The 19,589-nt window shown below is 48.2% G+C and overlaps 1 protein-coding gene and 1 long non-coding RNA gene across 8 annotated transcripts in view; one reads left to right on the forward strand and one right to left on the reverse strand.

Annotated features, from left to right (window-relative positions):
• Positions 1 to 19,589, reverse strand: part of DPF3 (double PHD fingers 3) — a 293,080-nt gene that overhangs the window by 92,074 nt on the left and 181,417 nt on the right. For all 7 annotated transcript variants that reach the window (XR_008417252.1, XM_053889564.1, XM_053889561.1 and 4 more), the window contains exons 4-6: positions 16,847 to 16,974; positions 9,565 to 9,660; positions 1,183 to 1,261 (exon numbers count right to left, since the gene is read on the reverse strand). Coding sequence is in view for 6 of the 7 variants with exons in the window: in XM_053889564.1 (XP_053745539.1) it covers positions 1,183 to 1,261; positions 9,565 to 9,660; positions 16,847 to 16,974 (303 nt within the window). In the remaining variant the exon portion in view is untranslated. The remainder of the gene's footprint in view (positions 1 to 1,182; positions 1,262 to 9,564; positions 9,661 to 16,846; positions 16,975 to 19,589) is intronic.
• LOC128773031 (uncharacterized) lies at positions 15,029 to 16,165 on the forward strand. Its single transcript, XR_008417253.1, has 2 exons — positions 15,029 to 15,198; positions 15,549 to 16,165. It is a non-coding gene; the product is annotated as an uncharacterized LOC128773031 (long non-coding RNA).

Consider the following 19,589-nt stretch of genomic DNA (forward strand, 5'->3'; position numbering starts at 1 on the left):
GGGACATGTTACCTGCAGGAGTTGTCTCAGCAATGCCATCTGCACGGTGTATTAAGCAGCCAAATGGGGGTCATGGAGTTTGAGTTCTTCTAGCAAAATGTTCTCCAACCAGCTGTCACCCCACCGGGCACAGAACAACTTTTTGAAATCAAAAGAGGCCAGTGAAGAGGGAGGAAAAGGACACCACCCCCGAAGTGCTCCCTGAGCCCCCTCGCCCCCGTTCGCCCTCTGCTTCCACGGAGACGGCGGACACTGCAGGACGGCCTTGGAAGACCCACCGTGCCAGGGCCCTGCCTGAGCCACCTCGCAGCCCTTCCCCTGTGGCACCGCTCTGCATCCTCGGAGGGGAGAAGACAGGAGGGGAAGACGGTCAGAGAGTGTGGCTTCGAGGACTGTCCTTGTTGTGGAAGGAGGGATGGCACCCCATCCAGTGAGAAGAAAAGTAGGGCAAGGATTTTAAACCCACCCCCCAGCGCGCTGGTGGGTGAGAAAGAGAACAGCTCTCGAGCTGACGGCCATCCCTCCAAAGGCTGAAGGTTCCTGGAGGCACACCCGCTGCCCCTGCTCCTGCTCTCCCTCAGCCCCAACCCAGCTCTGTCTGCGCCCCCTAAACCCAGGAGCTGGGCCGTCCTTGTCCAAGAGACGCCTCTGAAGCAAGCAAGAAAGGCTGGAGATGGATCGAGGGCCATTTATTAAGCTAAGTCGTCGTCAGAGAAAGATTCATAACTCGCCCTACCTAGGACGGGAGAGGGAGAAGGAAATTAAAGGGAAACATGAAAAGCCAGAGGAGCCAAGTACCTTGGTGGAGGGCTTTGAGTTATGCTTTTGTTTGTAAGTCTCTGAAACAGAGAAAGAAAGAGGATGAATCTTCAGGAGACCAAGAGAGTGAGAGAGAGAGAGAGAGCCAGAAGAAAGCCACCAAGGAGGCACTGCCAGAGAAAGGGGGCCGGCATCAAAGGCAGGAGGCCTCCCTGACTTGCTTGTCCCTCATGCACAAACACCTGGGCGGGCGGGTGGCAGCAGCGGGAGGTGGTGACTTTGCTGACTGGGCAGGCATGCGAGCTGGGGTGCAGGCCCAAGAGGAGGAGCCAGTGAGGCCGAGGCTGGGGGCGGACAGCCAGGGAAGCACAGGGAAGGGGGTGCTGGGGGCAGGGGCAGGAAGGCGGCATCTGCCGTACTTACTGTCACAGACGTAAGGTTTGTCATGGTCTTCCTGAGAGGCGGCGTCGTGCCTCCTCCTGCCACCTGCAGAGCCACGGGCCTGGGGAGACAAGGGGGGGGCGGAACCAGGAGGCTTGTTATCTTAACGGTTACAACAGCTCCTGAGCACACATTCTGTGAGGCCCTGGGCATCGCACCTACATTTCCTCATCAATCTTCCTCACAACATTTGAACCAATACCGACCCCATTTTACAGGCCAGGAAACTTGAGGCCCAGAGAGGCCCAGGTAACTTGCCCCAGAACACTCAGCTAGTCACGCATATCATCTCATTAAATGTTCACAACTCCAAGAGAGGTCCTACTATGACCTCCGTCTTACAGATCGGGAGGCCGAGGCAGCAGCCCGTTAAGTAGCTTGCCCAAGGTCACTCAGCTACCAAGTGCGGAGCCAGGCCGGAAACGACAGTCTGACTGCAAAGCCTACATCTGCCCGATCCCCCTACTCTACTGTTGCCACAAGGACCCCCTCCTCCAACCGCTTAGCCTTCTAGCTTCGTCGACCCCACAGGGAGATGCCCACCCCGCTCCCCTCAGCTGACCGGGTGACGGCAGATCGGGAGCAGAGGCCGTGTGCCCGCAGTCATCACCCCAGGCGCACGCTGTCCCCTGCAAGTCTCTTAAGAGCCAGCCAGGCCTGGCATCTGGGCCTAGGGCTTGAGCCCGGGCATGGCGCGGAGCTCCCTCTGGCCTGCTCGGCCTACCCTGTGGGGGTGAGCTTCAGCTGAGGCCTCCCTGTGTGGTCTGCCTCAGGCCTCCAGCCAGTGACAGAGACCTTGACGCCTCATAGTCTCCTGGGGCTGGACTCCCGATACCACCACCACCTCCAGAAAGGGTCGGCGTACCCAGGGGTGGGGCTGGGCTGAGCTCTACCTCCAAAGATAGAGGAGAGCAGCCAAGAGGGTGCTGGCAACTCTGCAGCCCCAGGACGGTGGCTACAGAACGCGGCAAGGTTTATTTTTAAACCTTTATAAGTCCCACATGGTCACGTGGGTAGCACCCTGGCCTCCTCCGGGTCATTCTCTGGTAATGAGTAGCAGTAAACGCCCAACCAGGGAAAGGGCCTGCTGGGGTCTTTGGGGACAGAGAAGGAGACGCAGCAGATGAGAAATAAAACATGGCAGCCACCTGGGGTGCGGGGGGGAAACAGGGCAGTCCCCTGGGCTGGGCCTGGACAAGTGGCCCTGGAGATTTCAGGGTCAAAAGGCCTGTGGCTGACACACACACACACACACACACACACACACACACACAGGCACGCACACTCTCTCACTCACTGGGGATTTCACAACGGAAAGGCCTGTACCCCAGGCCTGTGATGTTCACACACTCTCAAAAAACACACACACTTCACAGTCAACACCACCTGCTAAGCTACCACCTCCACCATCGCCTCAGCTTGTCTCTCTCCAAAACAAATTACAGAATTCCACCCCTGTCCTTCCCTCCCTCCCACCGCTTTGCCTCTCTGCCTCCCCACCCCCCATCCGGGCACAAGGCCGGGCGACAGCCAGCGGCCCCCTCCCCTGGCCCTCGTCACTCAGAGTTGACCTGAAGAGGGAGCTGTGAGGTAATGCGGTCACCCCCAGGCACTGACAGGCCTCCCTGCCTGCCCAGGACGACGACACGGAGGCTGGTCACCCTCAGCTGCCCTCGCCGCCACCCCCCCCACACCCCCACGGTGAAGCCAGGGACAGCTTGACGTGTGCAGCCCGCAGCCCTGTCACAGCCGCCTGGAGCAGGTGAAAGCAAGTGAAGCAGAATGACAAGCCAGCAGCAGACGCGGGGAAGGGGCTCTGAGAGACTAAAAATACCGCCTGGGAGAAGAGGAGGAGATAGGACAGTGCGCACTCCTGGGGGACGGCCAGCAGGAGGGGGAGGGGCCCACTGAAAGCCAGGGTCGGGTTTCACTCTGCAGGGCTGACCAGCGAGGTCACTTCCACACTCTCCTTGCACCTTGGTTTCCTCAACTGCAAAATGGGCACGTGCAGGGAACTCTTCCTGTGGCAGCGTTACTCCTAGGGTCTCCTGGAATCGCCCAAACTTGGAAACTCAGAATCCTGCTGGTCTTTTTCAGGGGTCACGTCCTCAGAGAAGCCCTCCCTCACCAACCTATATCCACTCACACCCTACTCCATCGTTCTCCTCTCCCTGCCCTGCTTTGTTTGGTCCCAGCACTTAGCACCGTCTGACATTATATTATTCCGTCTCCCCAACAAGAATATAGAAAACACATCTATGTGGGCCACGCTATACTCAGAACCTGGCACAGGGCCAGCCACTGAAGGCGCACTTAATAAACCTTTGCTGAATCAATCAGTCAGTCAGCGAGTCAATCATCTTCAGTCCTTCTCCTTCATTCTTTCTACCCAAGTGCTACGGTTTCTTCCCTCCAAGGCCATCTTGGGCTTTGCATTTCCCTTCTATTCCACATTTTAATCCAGGAGCTCATCAACGGGCCCCTGAACTGCTCCAAGAATCCACCAGCTGGGGTCCTACCTCTGCACTGCCTTTCCCAATCCAAATGCATGACCCCCAGACCAGTTAGACAAAAGGAGTAAATGACAGAGCCCATAGTCATTTATTCATTCATTCATTCATTGGCATCTAAAGACCACTGACACATCCAACAGCAACCTGGTGCTAAATCCATCAGGTTCACCTCATGCTCATGCTATGTCCTTGTCTTTGTTTTTATTGATCCCTGTCAGGGACCAGCCTCTGCTCTGCCACCCACACTGGTCCATGCTTTAGCCCCACTAACATCCACTCCTCCAAGAACCTTCCTCCCGCCAAATTGAGGCGTAAAAAGAGCATCAGCGTTAAAGTCAGACAGGCATAGGTTTAAACACCAGCCATGTGTCTTTAGACAAGTTACTTCTCTAAATTTTAATTTTCTCAACTGTAAAATGGGCACAGAAACACCTTTAGTGCAGAGTTGCTGAGAGCGTTTGCGCCAAGAGCGTGTGAAACCACAGGGGATTGCGCCCCGTCCACAGGAAGTGCTCGATAAATTATTTCCCCTTCTTGCCCAAGCTGATCTCTTCTCTCTCCTCCGAACTTTTATTGCATTTCGTTAGTGCACAGGCAGAAGCCTGCTGTTTTCTAATTGTATCATGGCTATTAGTATTTTCTCCTCAATTTAATCCCGAGGTCCTTAAAAGCAAAGACGGCATTTCATACGTTATTATGAGCCCCCAACACTTAGATCTATGCTGGGCACACAGCATCCAAAGCTCTTGCGCATGTATTAGTTCAATTCATTCCTACAATACAGCGTGAGTTACAGAGGGTAACATTATTCCCATTTGGCACTCGATGAAACCATCTCTAAAAGGGTTTATGATTCGTCCACAGTCACAGGGTCAGTAGAAGGAGCAGGACCTAGGTTTCCAGACTCTGTTCTCTAAAATTTTAAAGCTGACTGTCCAAAAGAAACCAGTCCTCCCTCTCTGAGAACTGTCCACCCCATTCCACTCCTCATCATTCAGATACTGGTAAGCCACGACAGCCATGATTGTACCACATAGCCCAGCCCCACTGGCCACAGTGGATTGGCTGGCTCAGGGGTCACATGACCTAATCTGGGCCAATCAGATTCTGCCTATAAAGGATTTGGAGCTGGGAAAATGACTCCAGTGGTGAGCACACACACTTGAACTGGCAACCCATCTATTCAGGAGCTAGGAAGCCATGCACACAGAGAAGCAGGAAATCATCTTTTGGTAGAAAAATAAAGTAGAGGCCACCCACTGCCTGGGTTCCTTATTCTTTCCCAGTCCTAAGTCCCTGCCATTTTCTTGCCCTTCCTAAGGGTTGCATCTTCAAAGATTGCTCATATTTGGGGCAATGACCCAGCAGCTTTTCAAATACTCCATATTTTTGCCGAAGCTGTTGCGTTTCTTGCAATTAAAAGACCCTCGACTAGCACACACTCAGAGAGCTAGTTCCTCTATAAGAGTTGTTCTCAAGTGATGGTCCAGGGTTCCCTGGGATTTTTGAGACCCTTTCTGCTATCAAAACTATTTTCGTAACAGTACCAAATAGCACTAGAATGTTACTTGAAACTTTACACTCTCAATTCTCTCACAAGTGCACGGTGAGAGTTTTCCTGAGGCTACCTGACATGATAATGTCATCACTCCGTGTGCTGGTGTATTCTGAAGGTTAACATTTTTTTCTGCCTTAATTTCTAGTATGGTAAGTATCACTGGTTATAAACCACCAGAACAATAGCTTTGGGGGGCTCTCAGTAATTTTTCAGTAAAGAATTCCTGAGAAACGCCCCTGCAAAAACAAAACAAAACCAAAAACCCTGAGAACCATAGCTCCACATCCTTGCTGTTTAAAGTGTGGCCCTCAGACCAGCAGAGCTGGCATCACCTGGGAGCTTGTTAACCAGGCAAAATCTCAAAATCTCAGCCCTCCCCTCCAACCCCCGGACCCACTGTGTTAGAATTTGCACTTTAACAAGATCACCATGTGCTTCGTATGCACATTACAGTTTGAGAAACATTGGACTGCACCACTGTGCATCAATACATGGTTACTGATTGATTGATTGACTGATTGATAATACTCACGTGGATGCCTTCCAGCAATTTCATGAATTTTAAAGAGCTTGCATTTCTTGGGCTAAAGTTACCATAGACACAGTCATTAATTGTTGGGCCTGAATTTCCCTCACCCCTCAGGGTATCTCCATTGCCAAAGCTCCAAGAGTTGTTCCTTTACACCCTCTGAACAATGTCTAGCCTTTATTAAGCACTCAGAATCGGCTGTGTATTATTACTCACATTTTAATTATGAAAAACTGAGGCCCAGAGTGCTTACATAATTTTATCAAGATGATGAGGTTAACATTACTTCACCCAATGTCTAGTAAATAAATGGTGGAGCTGGGATTTGAACTCCTGGTTCAAACAAGGCAGAGGCTGTTCTTATAATCACTACCTTACCCTTGGCTTCCTCAGTGGGCACACAGAGCACCTGGGGATCTTGTCAAAGTGCAGGCTCTAATTTGGTCCATCTAGGGTGGAGTCCAGGGTCTGGCATGTTTGACAAGCTCCCAGGTGATCCTGAGGCTGCAGTCCAGGAGCCACACATTGAGTGTGTGTATGGCCTTGCTGCTGTCAGTCCTCACAACAGAAATGCTCTCTAGGAACCAGCAGCAGCTTGAATATGCCACTTAAAAGGGTAGTTTAACTGAGGCTGTGGGTGAGGCAGCTTCACACTTTTATTCCAGCATAGGCAGGTTCACCCACACTCTTCTGGGTCATCACATGGCTTCCACCATGGGTGACAGGTGCACAGTGTCACTGCACAACATAGAGCCCTTCAGCGGCCCCATGGCTAGCATCAAGTAGGCCTGGAATTAGTCTACGCCCCATCCAGCTCCCTGTGTTCAAGCCTGCTCTCAACTCCCACAAAGTTGAAATATAGCTTTCCTTTCTTTCTCATCATTCAGTCATTCATTCAACATGCTGGTTTTTGGCCATATTATGGGCACGGGGCCAGGCATGACTCAGTGGCAAAAGCACAGACCTGTGTTCAAATCCCGACTTTTTTTAAATTCATTTTTTTAAATCTTATTTTTTTTTTTTTTTTAGAGAGAGAGAGTGTGCGCAAGCAGGGGAGAGGGGTAGAGGGAGGGAAAGAGGGAGAGACAGAGAGACAGAGAGAGAATCTCAAGCAGGCTCCATGCTCAGTGACGAGCCCAATGCAGGGCTTGATCCCACAACCCTAGGACCATGACCTGAGCTGAAATCAAGAGTCAGACACTCACCAACCGAGCCACCCAGGTGCCTCCTGACTTCTTTTTTACTAGATTAGACAACCTTGAGCAAGTTACTTAATCTCTCTGAGAATAATAATACCAGTTTATGGGAACGAAAGAAGTGCTGGCCAATAGAAATATAACATGAGCCACACACGTCATTTCAAATTTTCTAGTAACCACATTTTTCAAAAAAAGTAAAAAGAAAAACAGGTACAATTAATGTTACTAACATATTTTATTTAATCCACAATATCCAAACTATTATCATATTAATAGAAAAATATTCATGAGATGCTTTGCATTCTTTCCTACTAAATGTTCAAAATCTGGGGCATATTTGACATTTACAGCACATTTTACTTGGAACTGGCAGTATTCTAAGTTTTCATTGTAAAGAGCCTCATCACATGGCCCAGTGTCCAGAAAGTACACGGTGAGTACACAGTGACTGCTGCTGTCACTGCTGCGTTCTTACAGAGGAGACACCCAGCTCATATCCATGCGCTTTTGAGTTCAATCATCTAGATTTAGCTTGGGAATAGAGAAAACATGAAGAGGACCACTCTCTACAATCTACGCAAGGAACTTTGGTTTGGGGTGAGGGAAGGGATAGAAGCAAGCCTGGAGGCACACAGCTCTTGGAGTTTGCAAAAGGCCCAGAAATCCTAAATCCTCCTCCAATGACGGAATTGGGTATTCACTATTTTGTAGCCCCCAGTGAAGTCATGGGTCTAGGCAAGTTTACCCATGGCTGCTGAAGCAACCAGATGGAAACTTGATGGGGAACCTTTTAAGGAGAGATCAGGCTGACAATACCCAAATCCACTGGTCCATTTTCCCCCAAGAGCAGAACAGCTGGACAACATGTACCTCCTCATGTAATGCAATAAGAAGCACAGGGAAGATTCTTGCCCCACCAAAAAAAAATTTACACATACACAAATACCCTGAATCTAATCAAGTCTCTAATCAAACCACCAGTTTTCAGAAAATAAAGAGGATACATTAAATACCACCAATCTGCCAAACCTAGAATGTGGGAAATTCTACAAGACGAACCACCCAAGTTTTTCAACAAATAAATGATGTGGAGAAGAAAAAAATATGTATGTGTGCGGTGGGGTAGAGCAAGGAAGAGGTATGGAACAAAAGAGGCTTATGTTTCAAACAAACCAACTGTAAAAAGGCACTTTTGAGGAAATCATCAGGGACTAGATAGTAGATATTAGAGTAGTTGTTATTTGTACTGGGTATAATAATGATATTTGTTAGAGATATACTCTGAGGTATGTGCAGGTTAAATGACAAAATGCCTATGACTTCCTTTCACATATTCTCCCAAAAATTAAATAAGTATATAAACCAACAACAAATGGGAGTAAAGAATAAATAAAACAAGATCATTACTGAAGCTGGCTGGCGACTATAAAAGGCATGACACATGACAGGGTTGCCCTGCCCAGCCTGAGAAATTCCAGCCCCGTCAGCAAGTCAGAGCATCTGAGCTCAACGTGGGCAAAACTGGACTGTTTGCACCATTCACCTAGGAACTTGCTTACAATACAGCTTTCCAGGCCCTACCCTAGACCTCCTAAACCAGAACTTCTGGGAGTAGGGTCCTGGGAATGTGCATTGCAATAGGCACCCCTCGTGATCTTGATGTATACTAAAGCACAAGAAGCACGGGAATAGAGAGGCTTGCCATAATTATCACGGGACCCAAACCCACAGGGCACCCAGGACTAGCCTATTATCCATGGGAGGGGTAAGGATCCTGTCCAGAGACTGAAGGAGCCAGAAGACTGAAGACCAATTCTCTAGATGGAAAGAAAGCTTATCCTTGGAGGTCCCTTGTCACTTGGTTATTTTCAGATGCCCTTGCAGACCCCTGAGGGTGACTACCAAAAGCCTACTGGGCTTGGATACGAGCACTCTGGAGAAGCAACCTGCATGTCTGAGAGCACCACTCAGGCTTGGGTCCCTCCCCTCAAGGACCACTCCCATAGGCTTATACCTTCCACCTTGGATTTTTCATCCGCCCATTTCCCAGGCTCCTGGCCTCCTCTTGCCACATCCCAGGCCCACACCAAAAGCCCATGCCCCACCCATTTGGAAACCATTCACGGCCCCCACGCTTTCCCAGCATGATTCTACTCTCCACCTAGTGAAATATACCCCAAAGCAGGTGTCCTGACCTTGTCACTCTGGGGCAGCCCCAGGGATAGGAAAATTCAGCCTTCTTTTAAGACCAAGTAATGGGTCCAAAAGTCACTTTCTCCTCATCCTCTACCCTTCTCCAGACCCCACCCCAACCCTCCCAGGACCCTCACTGTCCCCTCAGGTTACCTTCACCCCCTTCCTCTCCCTCCTGTAAGGGCTGAACTCTTACAGGCTATCACCAGGGGTCAGAGCTCTTCTGGCATTTTCTTCTCTGAGTATTCATCAAGGGAGGCCGTGTACACGAGCTTTGTCTGCTTGAAGTGGGACTTTGGGTCTGGGGACCAGTTGTGCTTCCACCCTTAGTCTCCCTTATCTCTTCCCTCCATCATGGCGTCTCCAGCTTACCCGTCCTCTGGTCCTATTCTTTCGCTTGGGAATATCCTCTTCTAAATCTTCTTCTTCATTTCCTTCTTCTACATTTTCATCATTTTCCAAAACCCTCTGAAAAGACAAGAAAATAAACAAAAGAGTTGAGAAATAAAATGCAAAGGAGAAAGCCATCCGGGGGTGATTTGGGTGGGGGGGGGTCTGTTTTGTTGTTATGTTTTAACAAAACAAGACGCTGCCATTGCTTGGGAAGCAGGGCCTCCGAGATGCTGCCCAGAGTCTGAGCTCTTGGCGGTAACAACTCTCTCAAACCCTTGGGCCCCTTCCAGCCCAATCCTCCCAGAACACTGACTTTTTTCAACTATTTTTACCCAAGAAACATTTTCTAAAAAGAGAATACTCTGGTAGAGGCGCTTCTCTATGTGGACCCAAGATGTTTTTCAAAACTTAACTTTTTTAATGTAATTTTCCTTTGTTCCTAAATATGAAAATATGTTCCTTCTTTCTCTGCCATTCTGGAACCCTGCCCTGTTTGATGAAAACAAGTAACTTCCTGTTCATCTGACCAGAATTTGACATTAATGTGTTGTTCTTAATCGTCCATTGTTTTTTTTTTAAGAAAAATGGGTTTTCATTAAAGCACATTACTTGTAACGAAAGCTTAAAGATCATGAATTTAATTATCACTCTCCAATAGCCCTGTGAGTCACATAGCAGCAGAGAATCCAATTCCCATTTTACAGGTGAATAAACTGAGGCTAAAAGCAGTTTTGATTGCCCAAGGTCGTACAGTGAATCCAAGACCAAAGTCAAGTCAGGTTCATCAGCCCAGAGTTTTCTGTTCATTTCTCAGCCCTATGCCTGAAGATTGAGGTATATTATGTAGACCCTTCCTGTAGAGACATGAACACTTCATTCCCTTTGGGAGTGGGGAGGACAGGTAAGATGTGTACTTCTAGATTTTGGGGAGAAATGAAAGATTGTGACAGAGGACCCAGCTCCCCAAAGTGAAAGGGGGATGGAGCTCACTGGACTCCATGTCTGGGGCACTAGGAGCTTCTTTATGGACTCACTGTGTGACTTTGGGAAAGTCATCATGTCTTTGTGCCTCGGTTTCCCCAATTATAAAATAGGAATTCATTTATTCATTCAATCAACAAACATGTGTCTAGTGCTGACTACATGGCTGTACTACATGCTAGACAAGCCACAGAATGACTACAGTCAGGCCTGGCCCTAAAAAGATTCCACAGTACAGTGAAGGGAAAACAGATTTAAATAAAAACCATAACCATATAGTTACTACTGCCATAAATGCAGTGATGGGCAGGTGCCAGCTGCTAGGAGAGGCTGTTAGAGGGAATTTTACCTAATCTGAGGGTCAGGAGAGGCTTACCTGAGGAAGTGACCTAAGAGAGCTGAGATGTAAAGGATGAGCAAAGACTAGCCTGGGGAATGGGGATGGAGGGCACGGTGGGAGGGAAAGTATTCTGGGCAGAGGGAACATCATGAGCAAACTCCCTGAGGGAGGAAGAGGAATTTGGCTTGTCCACGTTGCAGAAAGAGGCAAGTGTGACTAGAGCTCAGTGACTCAGAGAGAGACTCGTATGAGATGAAGCTAGAAAAAAGGCAGGCACCATATTATACACGATAACAGCATCCATCCACGCTTGTGATGGCGTGACAATCACACAAGCTATGAAAAGGCTTACAAGCAGCACACACTGCACTGACATGTGGTCTCACCATCACTGTTCAGGTAGCCTCCTGGACAACACCTCTGGCCTGTCTTCCAAGCAGGAAGCCCAGGAGTGAGTTTCCAGGTACCTTCTCCCACTGCCTTCATGTTGGAGTTCTCTCCCAACCACAGGGGTTCACATAAGGTCTACATAATACACCTCAATTTACTAGATCAAAACAGATCTAGTAAATTCTCCAGCTTCTCTACTGGGCTTACTTGGGAAGCCATCAGCTGACAGCACATGGGGGTTCTCAAGGCCAACCACAGCCATCCAACAGAGAAGCAGCTCTGTCTGCTAGACACGACCTGTGGCCCATAGCTAGAAAACATCAGCCCAGGTCCCAAGCAAGCCTCCTAGGCTCTCTGCATCTTGGCTCCCTGAACCATTAGTGGGAACACAAGTGAAAGTCAAGCAAGACAATGACAAGTCAAATGCTCTGCAGACTTTGGTGAAAAGATGCAGTGTAAATATCAGGTGTTGTTGTTATGACTGTTGTTGCTGTTCAAACAGCTGTCCTGCCAACTTCCGGGTCTTGAAGTCATTTAATCATGGCGAGTTCCGAGTGCCTCGTACTTAAAGGTCATTGCCTCTGGCATCTTGTACAATATGACTCCACTCTCATTTTTTATTATGAAGTGATTTATGACCTGCAATATGGACTCAGGGTTGGAAGATAAAACACTGGTTGAAGGCTGCTGAGTTAATCTCCAGGAGTGCCGCCTGGCCTCGATGTCCGGAAGTAAAATGACTTCTCCCTCCCTCTTCCCATTGGTCTCCCTGTGTCTTGAGAACCCCTATTCTGTGCCCCAGGCTTCAGATGTGACAGCAGCCACCCCAGTGTGTTTGCATTTCCTGCAATGTGGCCCCGACACCCAGAAGCCTCTCTGCATAACTAGGGAGGAGCCAGGAGTCCCTAACAAACAAAGCTCGCATTCAGGGCTCAGGAAGCAGAGGGGGCGTCCTGTGCAGAGGAGTCGAGGGCCGGGATCCAACTTAGATGCAGCTGATCCCCCACTAACATACTTGCATTCTCTGTCCAAGGACATTATCTGGAAAATAAACACATTTTAAAATAACTTTTCTCCCTGTTACTCTAAACAGTCTTTACGGTGATGATAACAATGGTTTGTGGTTGTGTTTAAAAAAGAAGAAGGAATGCCTTTTAAAGACTCCATTATCTCTGGCCTGGAACACTGCAAAGCCTCCTAACTGATTTCCCTCCCCCCACCGGCCCCGTGTCCAGTCTCCTTTCCAGGCAGTAGCCAGAGGGATCTTGAAGAAACACATATTCGCTCCCCTGGTTAAAATGGCTTCCTTTTTCACTCCCATGAAATCATGTCCTGAGAAGCCAGAGTGGTTTGACCCTGCCGGCCCCTCCTACTCCATTCTAGGCCCTTCCCCCCACCGGCACGGTCCTCTAAGCCACACAGGCCTTCTGTCGAAATGTTTTTTCCCGTTTTTCTTTTTATTTCTTGACCTACAATATTACATCAGTTTCAGGTGAACAACATCATGATCTGACATTCTCTGGCAACCACCAATCCGTTCTCTGTATCTAAAAGTCTGGTTCGGTTTTGTCTGTTCTGTTTTTTAGATTCCACATATAAGGGAAATCGTGTGGTTTGTCTTTCTCTGATTTATTTCACTTAGCATAATGTCCTCAAGGTCCATCCGTGTTGTCACAAATGGTAAGATTTCATTCTTTTTCAGAGCGGAGTAGTATTCCATTGTGTATATATACCACATCTTCTTTATCCATTCAGTTGGCCATCTCTATGTCTTCTTTGGCAAAATATCTGTTCAGGTCCTCTGACCATTTTGTAATTGAATTGTTTGGGGGTTTTGTTGTTGTTGTTGTTATTGAGTTCTATGAGTTCTGCATCTTCTGTCTGTTCTTTCAAAACTACAAGCTCAGGGGCGCCTGGGTGGCTCAGTCGGTTAAGCGGCCGACTTCGGCTCAGGTCATGATCTCGCGGTCCGTGAGTTCGAGCCCCGCGTCGGGCTCTGTGCTGACAGCTCAGAGCCTGGAGCCTGTTTCAGATTCTGTGTCTCCCTCTCTCTGACCCTCCCCCGTTCATGCTCTGTCTCTCTCTGTCTCAAAAATAAACGTTAAAAAATTAAAAAAAAAAAAAAAAACTACAAGCTCAGACCCATCTCGAGGCCTTCACACACACCGTTCCTCTACCCAGAAAGCTCCTCCCCACAGCCTCACTTCACTTGCTCCTTCCCATCCCTTAGGACTGAGGTTAAATCTCTTATCTCCCATAGGACACTACCTAGAATCTGTCCCTCCTCTCATATTGAATCTTCAGACTCTGTTCTTTTCATGGTCATTTATCCTGAAACGCAATTATTGCCTTTGTTTATGTGTTTTCTGTCTATAGATCATACTAGAATATAAAGGTGAACAGATGGGACTGGTCTCTCTTGGCTTCTCTGTCTCCCCAGAACCTAGCACAGTGCCTGCTTAGAGGAGGCACTCGATAAACTTTGGTAGAATGAATGAATTAAAAAAATGGAACAAGTACAGTCTATACACTACATATGTGCCTTATTTTACTAACCAAAGCCAATAAGAATGTGTAAACTCATTTGGCTCATGGTCCTGGTTTTGGCTTCCAGCACAGTAGATGGCAGCCCACCTCTGCACATATCAGACATTCCATTTACGTAGGAGATGTTAGTGATGATGATAATTCCACAGTGATGACCCATATACTGGCCCAAGGCTGCCTGAGAAGAACCCGAACCAGCTTGAAAGGGTGAGACTACCTATCGCTAGAGCATCAGGGCTTCTGGGCAATGGCTCTGTCCCTTCCACTGATTCTGTAAAATTAACGCTAACTGCACAATACAGATGTGACAGACCTTAACTTCAAAGACCTGAAAGTCCAAAATCTGGGAGAAAGAGGGGAATACATGAATAGGGAAAAAAACAAACAAGAAAGGACTAGGCACCCTAAATGTCAGTGACAAGAAGAGATCCCTCTGGCTGTGGGGCGATCAAGAAAGGCTTCATGAGGTAGGTGGTATTGGGGCTGAGCCTAACTGATGGGTGGAATTTGTACACATAGAGTAGAAGAAAAAATTCACCACATAAAGGATACAGCATGACCACAGGCACAGAGGGAAGAAGACTGAAGAAGAGAGGAGCTCAGGAGTGAGGGGAAATAAGCCTGAAAACTAGGTTAGGAGCAGAGAGAGGAGCCCCAAGAAGATCAGACGCATCATTTTGGATTGACCTAGTAGGAAACAAGTGTTTCAGCTAAGTTTTTTAAACAAGGGCTTGGCACAAGCTGAGCTTTCTTTCGGCATGAAAGATCAGCTAGCAAAGTAGGACATGTTAGAGAGGGGAAGGACGGGGGATGGGGTGACTCCCAGGAATCTGTTCACTTGCACATCCGTTCAAGAGATTATTTATTGTGTACCTACTACGTGCTAGGCACCGTTTGCATGCTCCAGATATATTAGTGAACAAGACAGACAAAGAATCCCACCCTTGAGTTTACATTCTATTGGAAGAAAACAGAAAATAAACAATACATAACAAATCAGCAAATTACAAAGTATGTTAGATAGCGATCAAAGCTATGGGAAGAAAAAAAGAAGAAGCAAAAGAAAGCAGAGTAAGGGAATCGGGGGCGCTGGGGGGCAGGGAGGACACAGGATGTGGTAGCACACACAGTGATTGGGGTAAACTTCATAGAGAAGAGACAGGAGCACAAAGTGAAGAAGGGGAGGGTGAGGGCCCAGCTGAGGTCTGGGGAGAGGACTCTGCAGGCAGAGGAAATGGGCCGAGCAAAAACCCCGAGGCAAGAGAGTGCCTGGTGTGTTCTAGAAGGAGCAAAAAGACACCAGTGTGCCTGCAGCAGAGTGAGCAAGGAAAAGGCGAAGCAACCTAGTCGGAGAGGTAAGGGGCCTTGACTTTTTATTCTGGGACAACAGGAGCCTGTGCAAGTTTGCAGGCCCAGTAACAACAGGATCCAGCTTAGGTATTAAAGGGTTCCCCCTCAGCCACTAGCAAGGGCGCCACTCAGAAAGCAACTGCAGGGGCACCCGGGTGGCTCGGTCGGTTGAGCGTCCAACTTGGGTTCAGGTCATGATCTCACGGGTCATGAGTTCACGCCCCGCATCGGGCTCTGTGCTGACAGCTCAGAGCCTGGAGCCTGCTTCAGATTCTGTGTCTCCCTCTCTCTCTCTCTGCTCCTCCCTGCTCACACTCAAAAATAAATAAACATTAAAAACATATTTTTTTAATAGAAAATAATTGGAGCCCTTCAGACCAGAGATGACAGCAGCCGGAACCAGGGCAGTAGCAGAGGGACCTGTTAAGAAGAGTCTGTGCTCTGGATTTGGGTTGTGGGCACAGCTCACAGGATTCCCAATGAACTGACCGTTGGGTGTGACAGACGACTCCAAGGGGCATTAGATGCATGGAGGTTACAGCTATTAAGGATTTTTACTAGGGCTGTAACTCTCAGGAGGAGAGGAGGCAGCCAATAGAAGCCACGTTGTGACATGGAGAAGACCTGACCATTCATCTGAACACGGGATGGCAGAGAAGGAGGCCAATTCACTGCTTCGTTCTACATCTTTATTGAGATTTGACTGCCGGGCACGTGCAAGTCCCCAAGGGGACGACGGTGAACACAACAGCATGGTCCCTGACTCAGTGGAACGCCCTGACTTGCTGGTACTTAGGAAGCAAACCAAAACTTTAACTGTTATTGCTTTAATTATAACTTCAATGAATTAATATGCAAATACTAAACATTAAATTAGATATACAATTAATAAATATGTAATATGATATATAATATGTGTCACATAAAATATAAAGTATAATAAAATATACATTTAATATAAATGTAATTTGATTTTAACAATTGAATTATATTTAATTATTAATGCTATTGTTTAATATTTATATTAATTAATATTACTACAATATTCTGTGCCAACCGTTGTATTCAAGGCCAGAGATTCAAGGCAGATAAATGAGAAATGGTGAGAGTGCACCATTAAAATCTTGAGTAGGAAGAGCCCCATAGGGCTGGGAACAGAGGGTGCTAAACAAACAGGGAGGGACAGGACCCACCAGCCCTGCCTGAAGGGTGACTCCTACACTGGCCTTGAAGGAGGAGAGGGTGCTGTGGACTAGAGCTGAGTACAGGGTGTGAGCAAGTGGCAGCGGAGGGCAAGGGCTCACTCAGGACAAGCTGGTGTAGACGACCCCCGAGGTTTCAAGACTGAACTATGGACTGTTTGCTCCCCAGGGGCAAGGACTCCCTCTATCTGGTTCACCATTGTGTCCCCAGGACCCAGCACGGCGCCTGGCACACAGCAAGCAAAAAATATATTTTGAGTAGACACGAAGGGAGAGGAATAATGACTTCTTCTGGGGGATGGGGGACAGGTTAAATTAGAAAAGAATTTGCGAGTCTCCCAGCAGCAATGCCATGGGGCAGTTTGGGAGGAGGACCCCCAGCCAGTGCCAGAGTTCTGGAAGCACAATGGTGACGCTCTGGACACACTCCCCACAGCGGGCACGGAAATACCTGTATTTCCTGAATGCTTTCCTCCTCTCTGGCATCCACCTTCTTCTCCACACCCTCACCACGGAGCAAGGCTTCCAGTGTGGTGCTTTCTGAGGTGAAGCCATCCTTTTTCAGGGGCAGCTCCACTTCTGAAAAGTAAGGACAGAGAAGAAGGGTCAGGTCATTAGAAGCAGGAGGGACAGGAGGGATAGCGGGTGGCCCTGAGGGCATGCAGGAACCAGAAGCTCTGGGTAGGGCTAGAGACAGCCTGCGCTCTCTCCTCTGGGTGGAACAGGAACACCGGAGTTGGGTCCGGCTTTTTCATCTCCTGTTCACAGTCCCAGAGTCAGAGTCCAACCCTGCCGATACCCGCACAGACAGCAGAGGCAGCACAGAAATGGTTCCAGATGGACAGTGACTACGGGCAAGGTGCATCTAGAGAGTGAGGGTAACAATGCCCAGTACCCCACAGGGCTGTTTTGTGGGACATAAATATGTTGCTTTACCTTGAAGTGCTTTGAAAACTCTACAGCAATACACCAACATTAGCCTCGAGTCTTACCGTTCTCTCCCTCTACCCCAAGTCTTGTCTGGCAACTCCATGACCTCCCCTCAGCCACCCTGCCTGCCCAGCTCCAGGTTGCTCCATGAGAAGCTACTCTGGGACGCCTGGGTGGCTCAGTCAGTTGAGCATCTGACTCTTGATTTCGGCTCAGGTCATGATCCCAGGGTCACGGGATTGAGCCCTGAGTCAGGCTCCACACTGACTTAGTGTAGAACCTGCTTAAGATTCTTCCTCTCTCTCTCTCTCTCTCTCTCTCTCCCTCCCTCTGCTTCTCTCCTCCACATGTGCTCTCTCTAAAATAAAATTTTAAAATATTTTTTTTAATTTTAAAAAAGAAGCTGTTTCAACCTCAGAGAGGCTGTTCTCATCAAGGGATACAAAGACCACTAAAGCCAAGGGAAGAGAAGAGGGAGCACAGATACCTAACAGACCCCAGATCGATAGATGGGGGCCGCAGTGCCTGCACACCAGGGCACTTTTTCTGAAGACGTCACAGTTTGATTGGCTACCTAGGGCTTGAGGTCATAGGGCCCGCTGAGCAGTGGCGGCCAGAGTCAGCCCTACGTGTGGAAGAGACCAAGAGAAAGAAGCTGAATTCCTTTCTCAAGATGTCCCCCAAACTCTTAACCCAAAGGAAGATTTTTGGTTTTGGTTTTGTTAAATTAAAAACCGAAACCTCAGGTATAGGTGATCATATTTTGATTTGCTACAAAACATTCATCCAATCTCCTCTAATTCTGTACCTCATACCCCCGTGGCAATTAGAGGCTTGGCTCCTATCCTGTTATCAGGTAAGATGAATACAGGAATATGAGGGATGGGTGCCCGAGAAAATAGTCAGGGGGAACAAACGGCCTAGGTGTAGGGGGAATTGAGAGTTTAGTGTAGGAACTATTGACAGAGGTGTGGGCAGGAGCACGGGAACAACATGGAAGGGTGAAGCATCCCAGTGGGGAGCCATTACCGCTGCTATTCATGGAGGGACAGAGGGAGAGCCTTTGCAAGAATCTCGACAGATCTGTGACTCGCAGCCTCAGTGAGCTCATGGGCGAAAGAACCAAGTCCAACCTCTCTCTTTCATCCTTGTCTTCCTCCTCTGCCCTCCCATTGGCCAACCTCAACTAGACGCCAGAAGGCAAGGGAGCCTCAGTGATGCGGCATACCAAGGTCAGTTTCCCAGGATAAAGGAGGCTAAAGGTCAGTGCCCCAGGAGGAAGAGTGGATCGGGGGGAGAAAATGGAAATAACAGCACAATCAAGTCCTCCTCTGCTGGGCTTTATTCTGACTCAGAGGGAACTCTACCCACCCCCTTCCATCTCCTCAGAACCAGATGTAGGCTGACCAGTCCACAAGAAAGAGGCGCTACGGTATCCCAGCAAAACTGAAGAAACCAACCCCCCGGGAGAAAATGGTGGGAAGGAGAAACAGCGTCTAGAGTTCCTGGAGAGATAAGATCTTTGGGGTTTTTCTTACCAAAAAAAAAGGCAAGCAAAGGGTCCACCTCCATCAAGAAGTACTACCACCAAATCAACCACCTCTGAAAGTCATCCATATCCCTATTCATTCAACAAGTATTTACAAAGAACCACGGTGTTACCACTAGGCCCGCGGGAGGTGTACCAAATGCAGACGGCCCTGGCTTTTGGGTGGTTCACAATCTAAGGAGACACTAAACACAGCACGCAAAATAAATATGCAATTACAAAGTGTCATAAGTGCAATAGGGGGAAACAACAGAGGGAAATGTGAAGGAAGAACACTGTGGGGGGGGGGGTTTACTTTCGATCGGGAGTCAGGGAAGGCCTACGTGAGGAAGTTATGTTAAAGCTGAACGTCAGAGAAACAGTCCACTGTCTGCTTTAATGAGTTCAGGGCGTGCAACTCCAGAGCCTACTCTTCCTCCCAAGTCAAAAAAAGGCTTCCAAACGTCTGATACAAAACAATGAAAGCATGTTGCCCCATGTCCTGTCCTCGGTGAAAAGAGAACAGCTGGTTACCATCCTTCGAATTTATCATAATCATATATATATATATATATATTTGAAGTTCCTACTTTAGTATCCCCCTTAGCCTCCTCAGCACCAAACAAATCCTATTTCCAGAATTGCACAGCATTTTAGAGCTGGAAAAAAGCCTTACAGATCATCTGCTTTAATCATCTCATTTGATAAACAAGTGACCTGAGGCTCAGAGAAGTTA

The sequence above is a fragment of the Panthera pardus genome, unplaced genomic scaffold (assembly GCF_024362965.1).
Source record: "Panthera pardus isolate Hobbes unplaced genomic scaffold, ASM2436296v1 HiC_scaffold_24, whole genome shotgun sequence".
NCBI classification, from domain to species: Eukaryota; Metazoa; Chordata; class Mammalia; order Carnivora; family Felidae; genus Panthera; species Panthera pardus.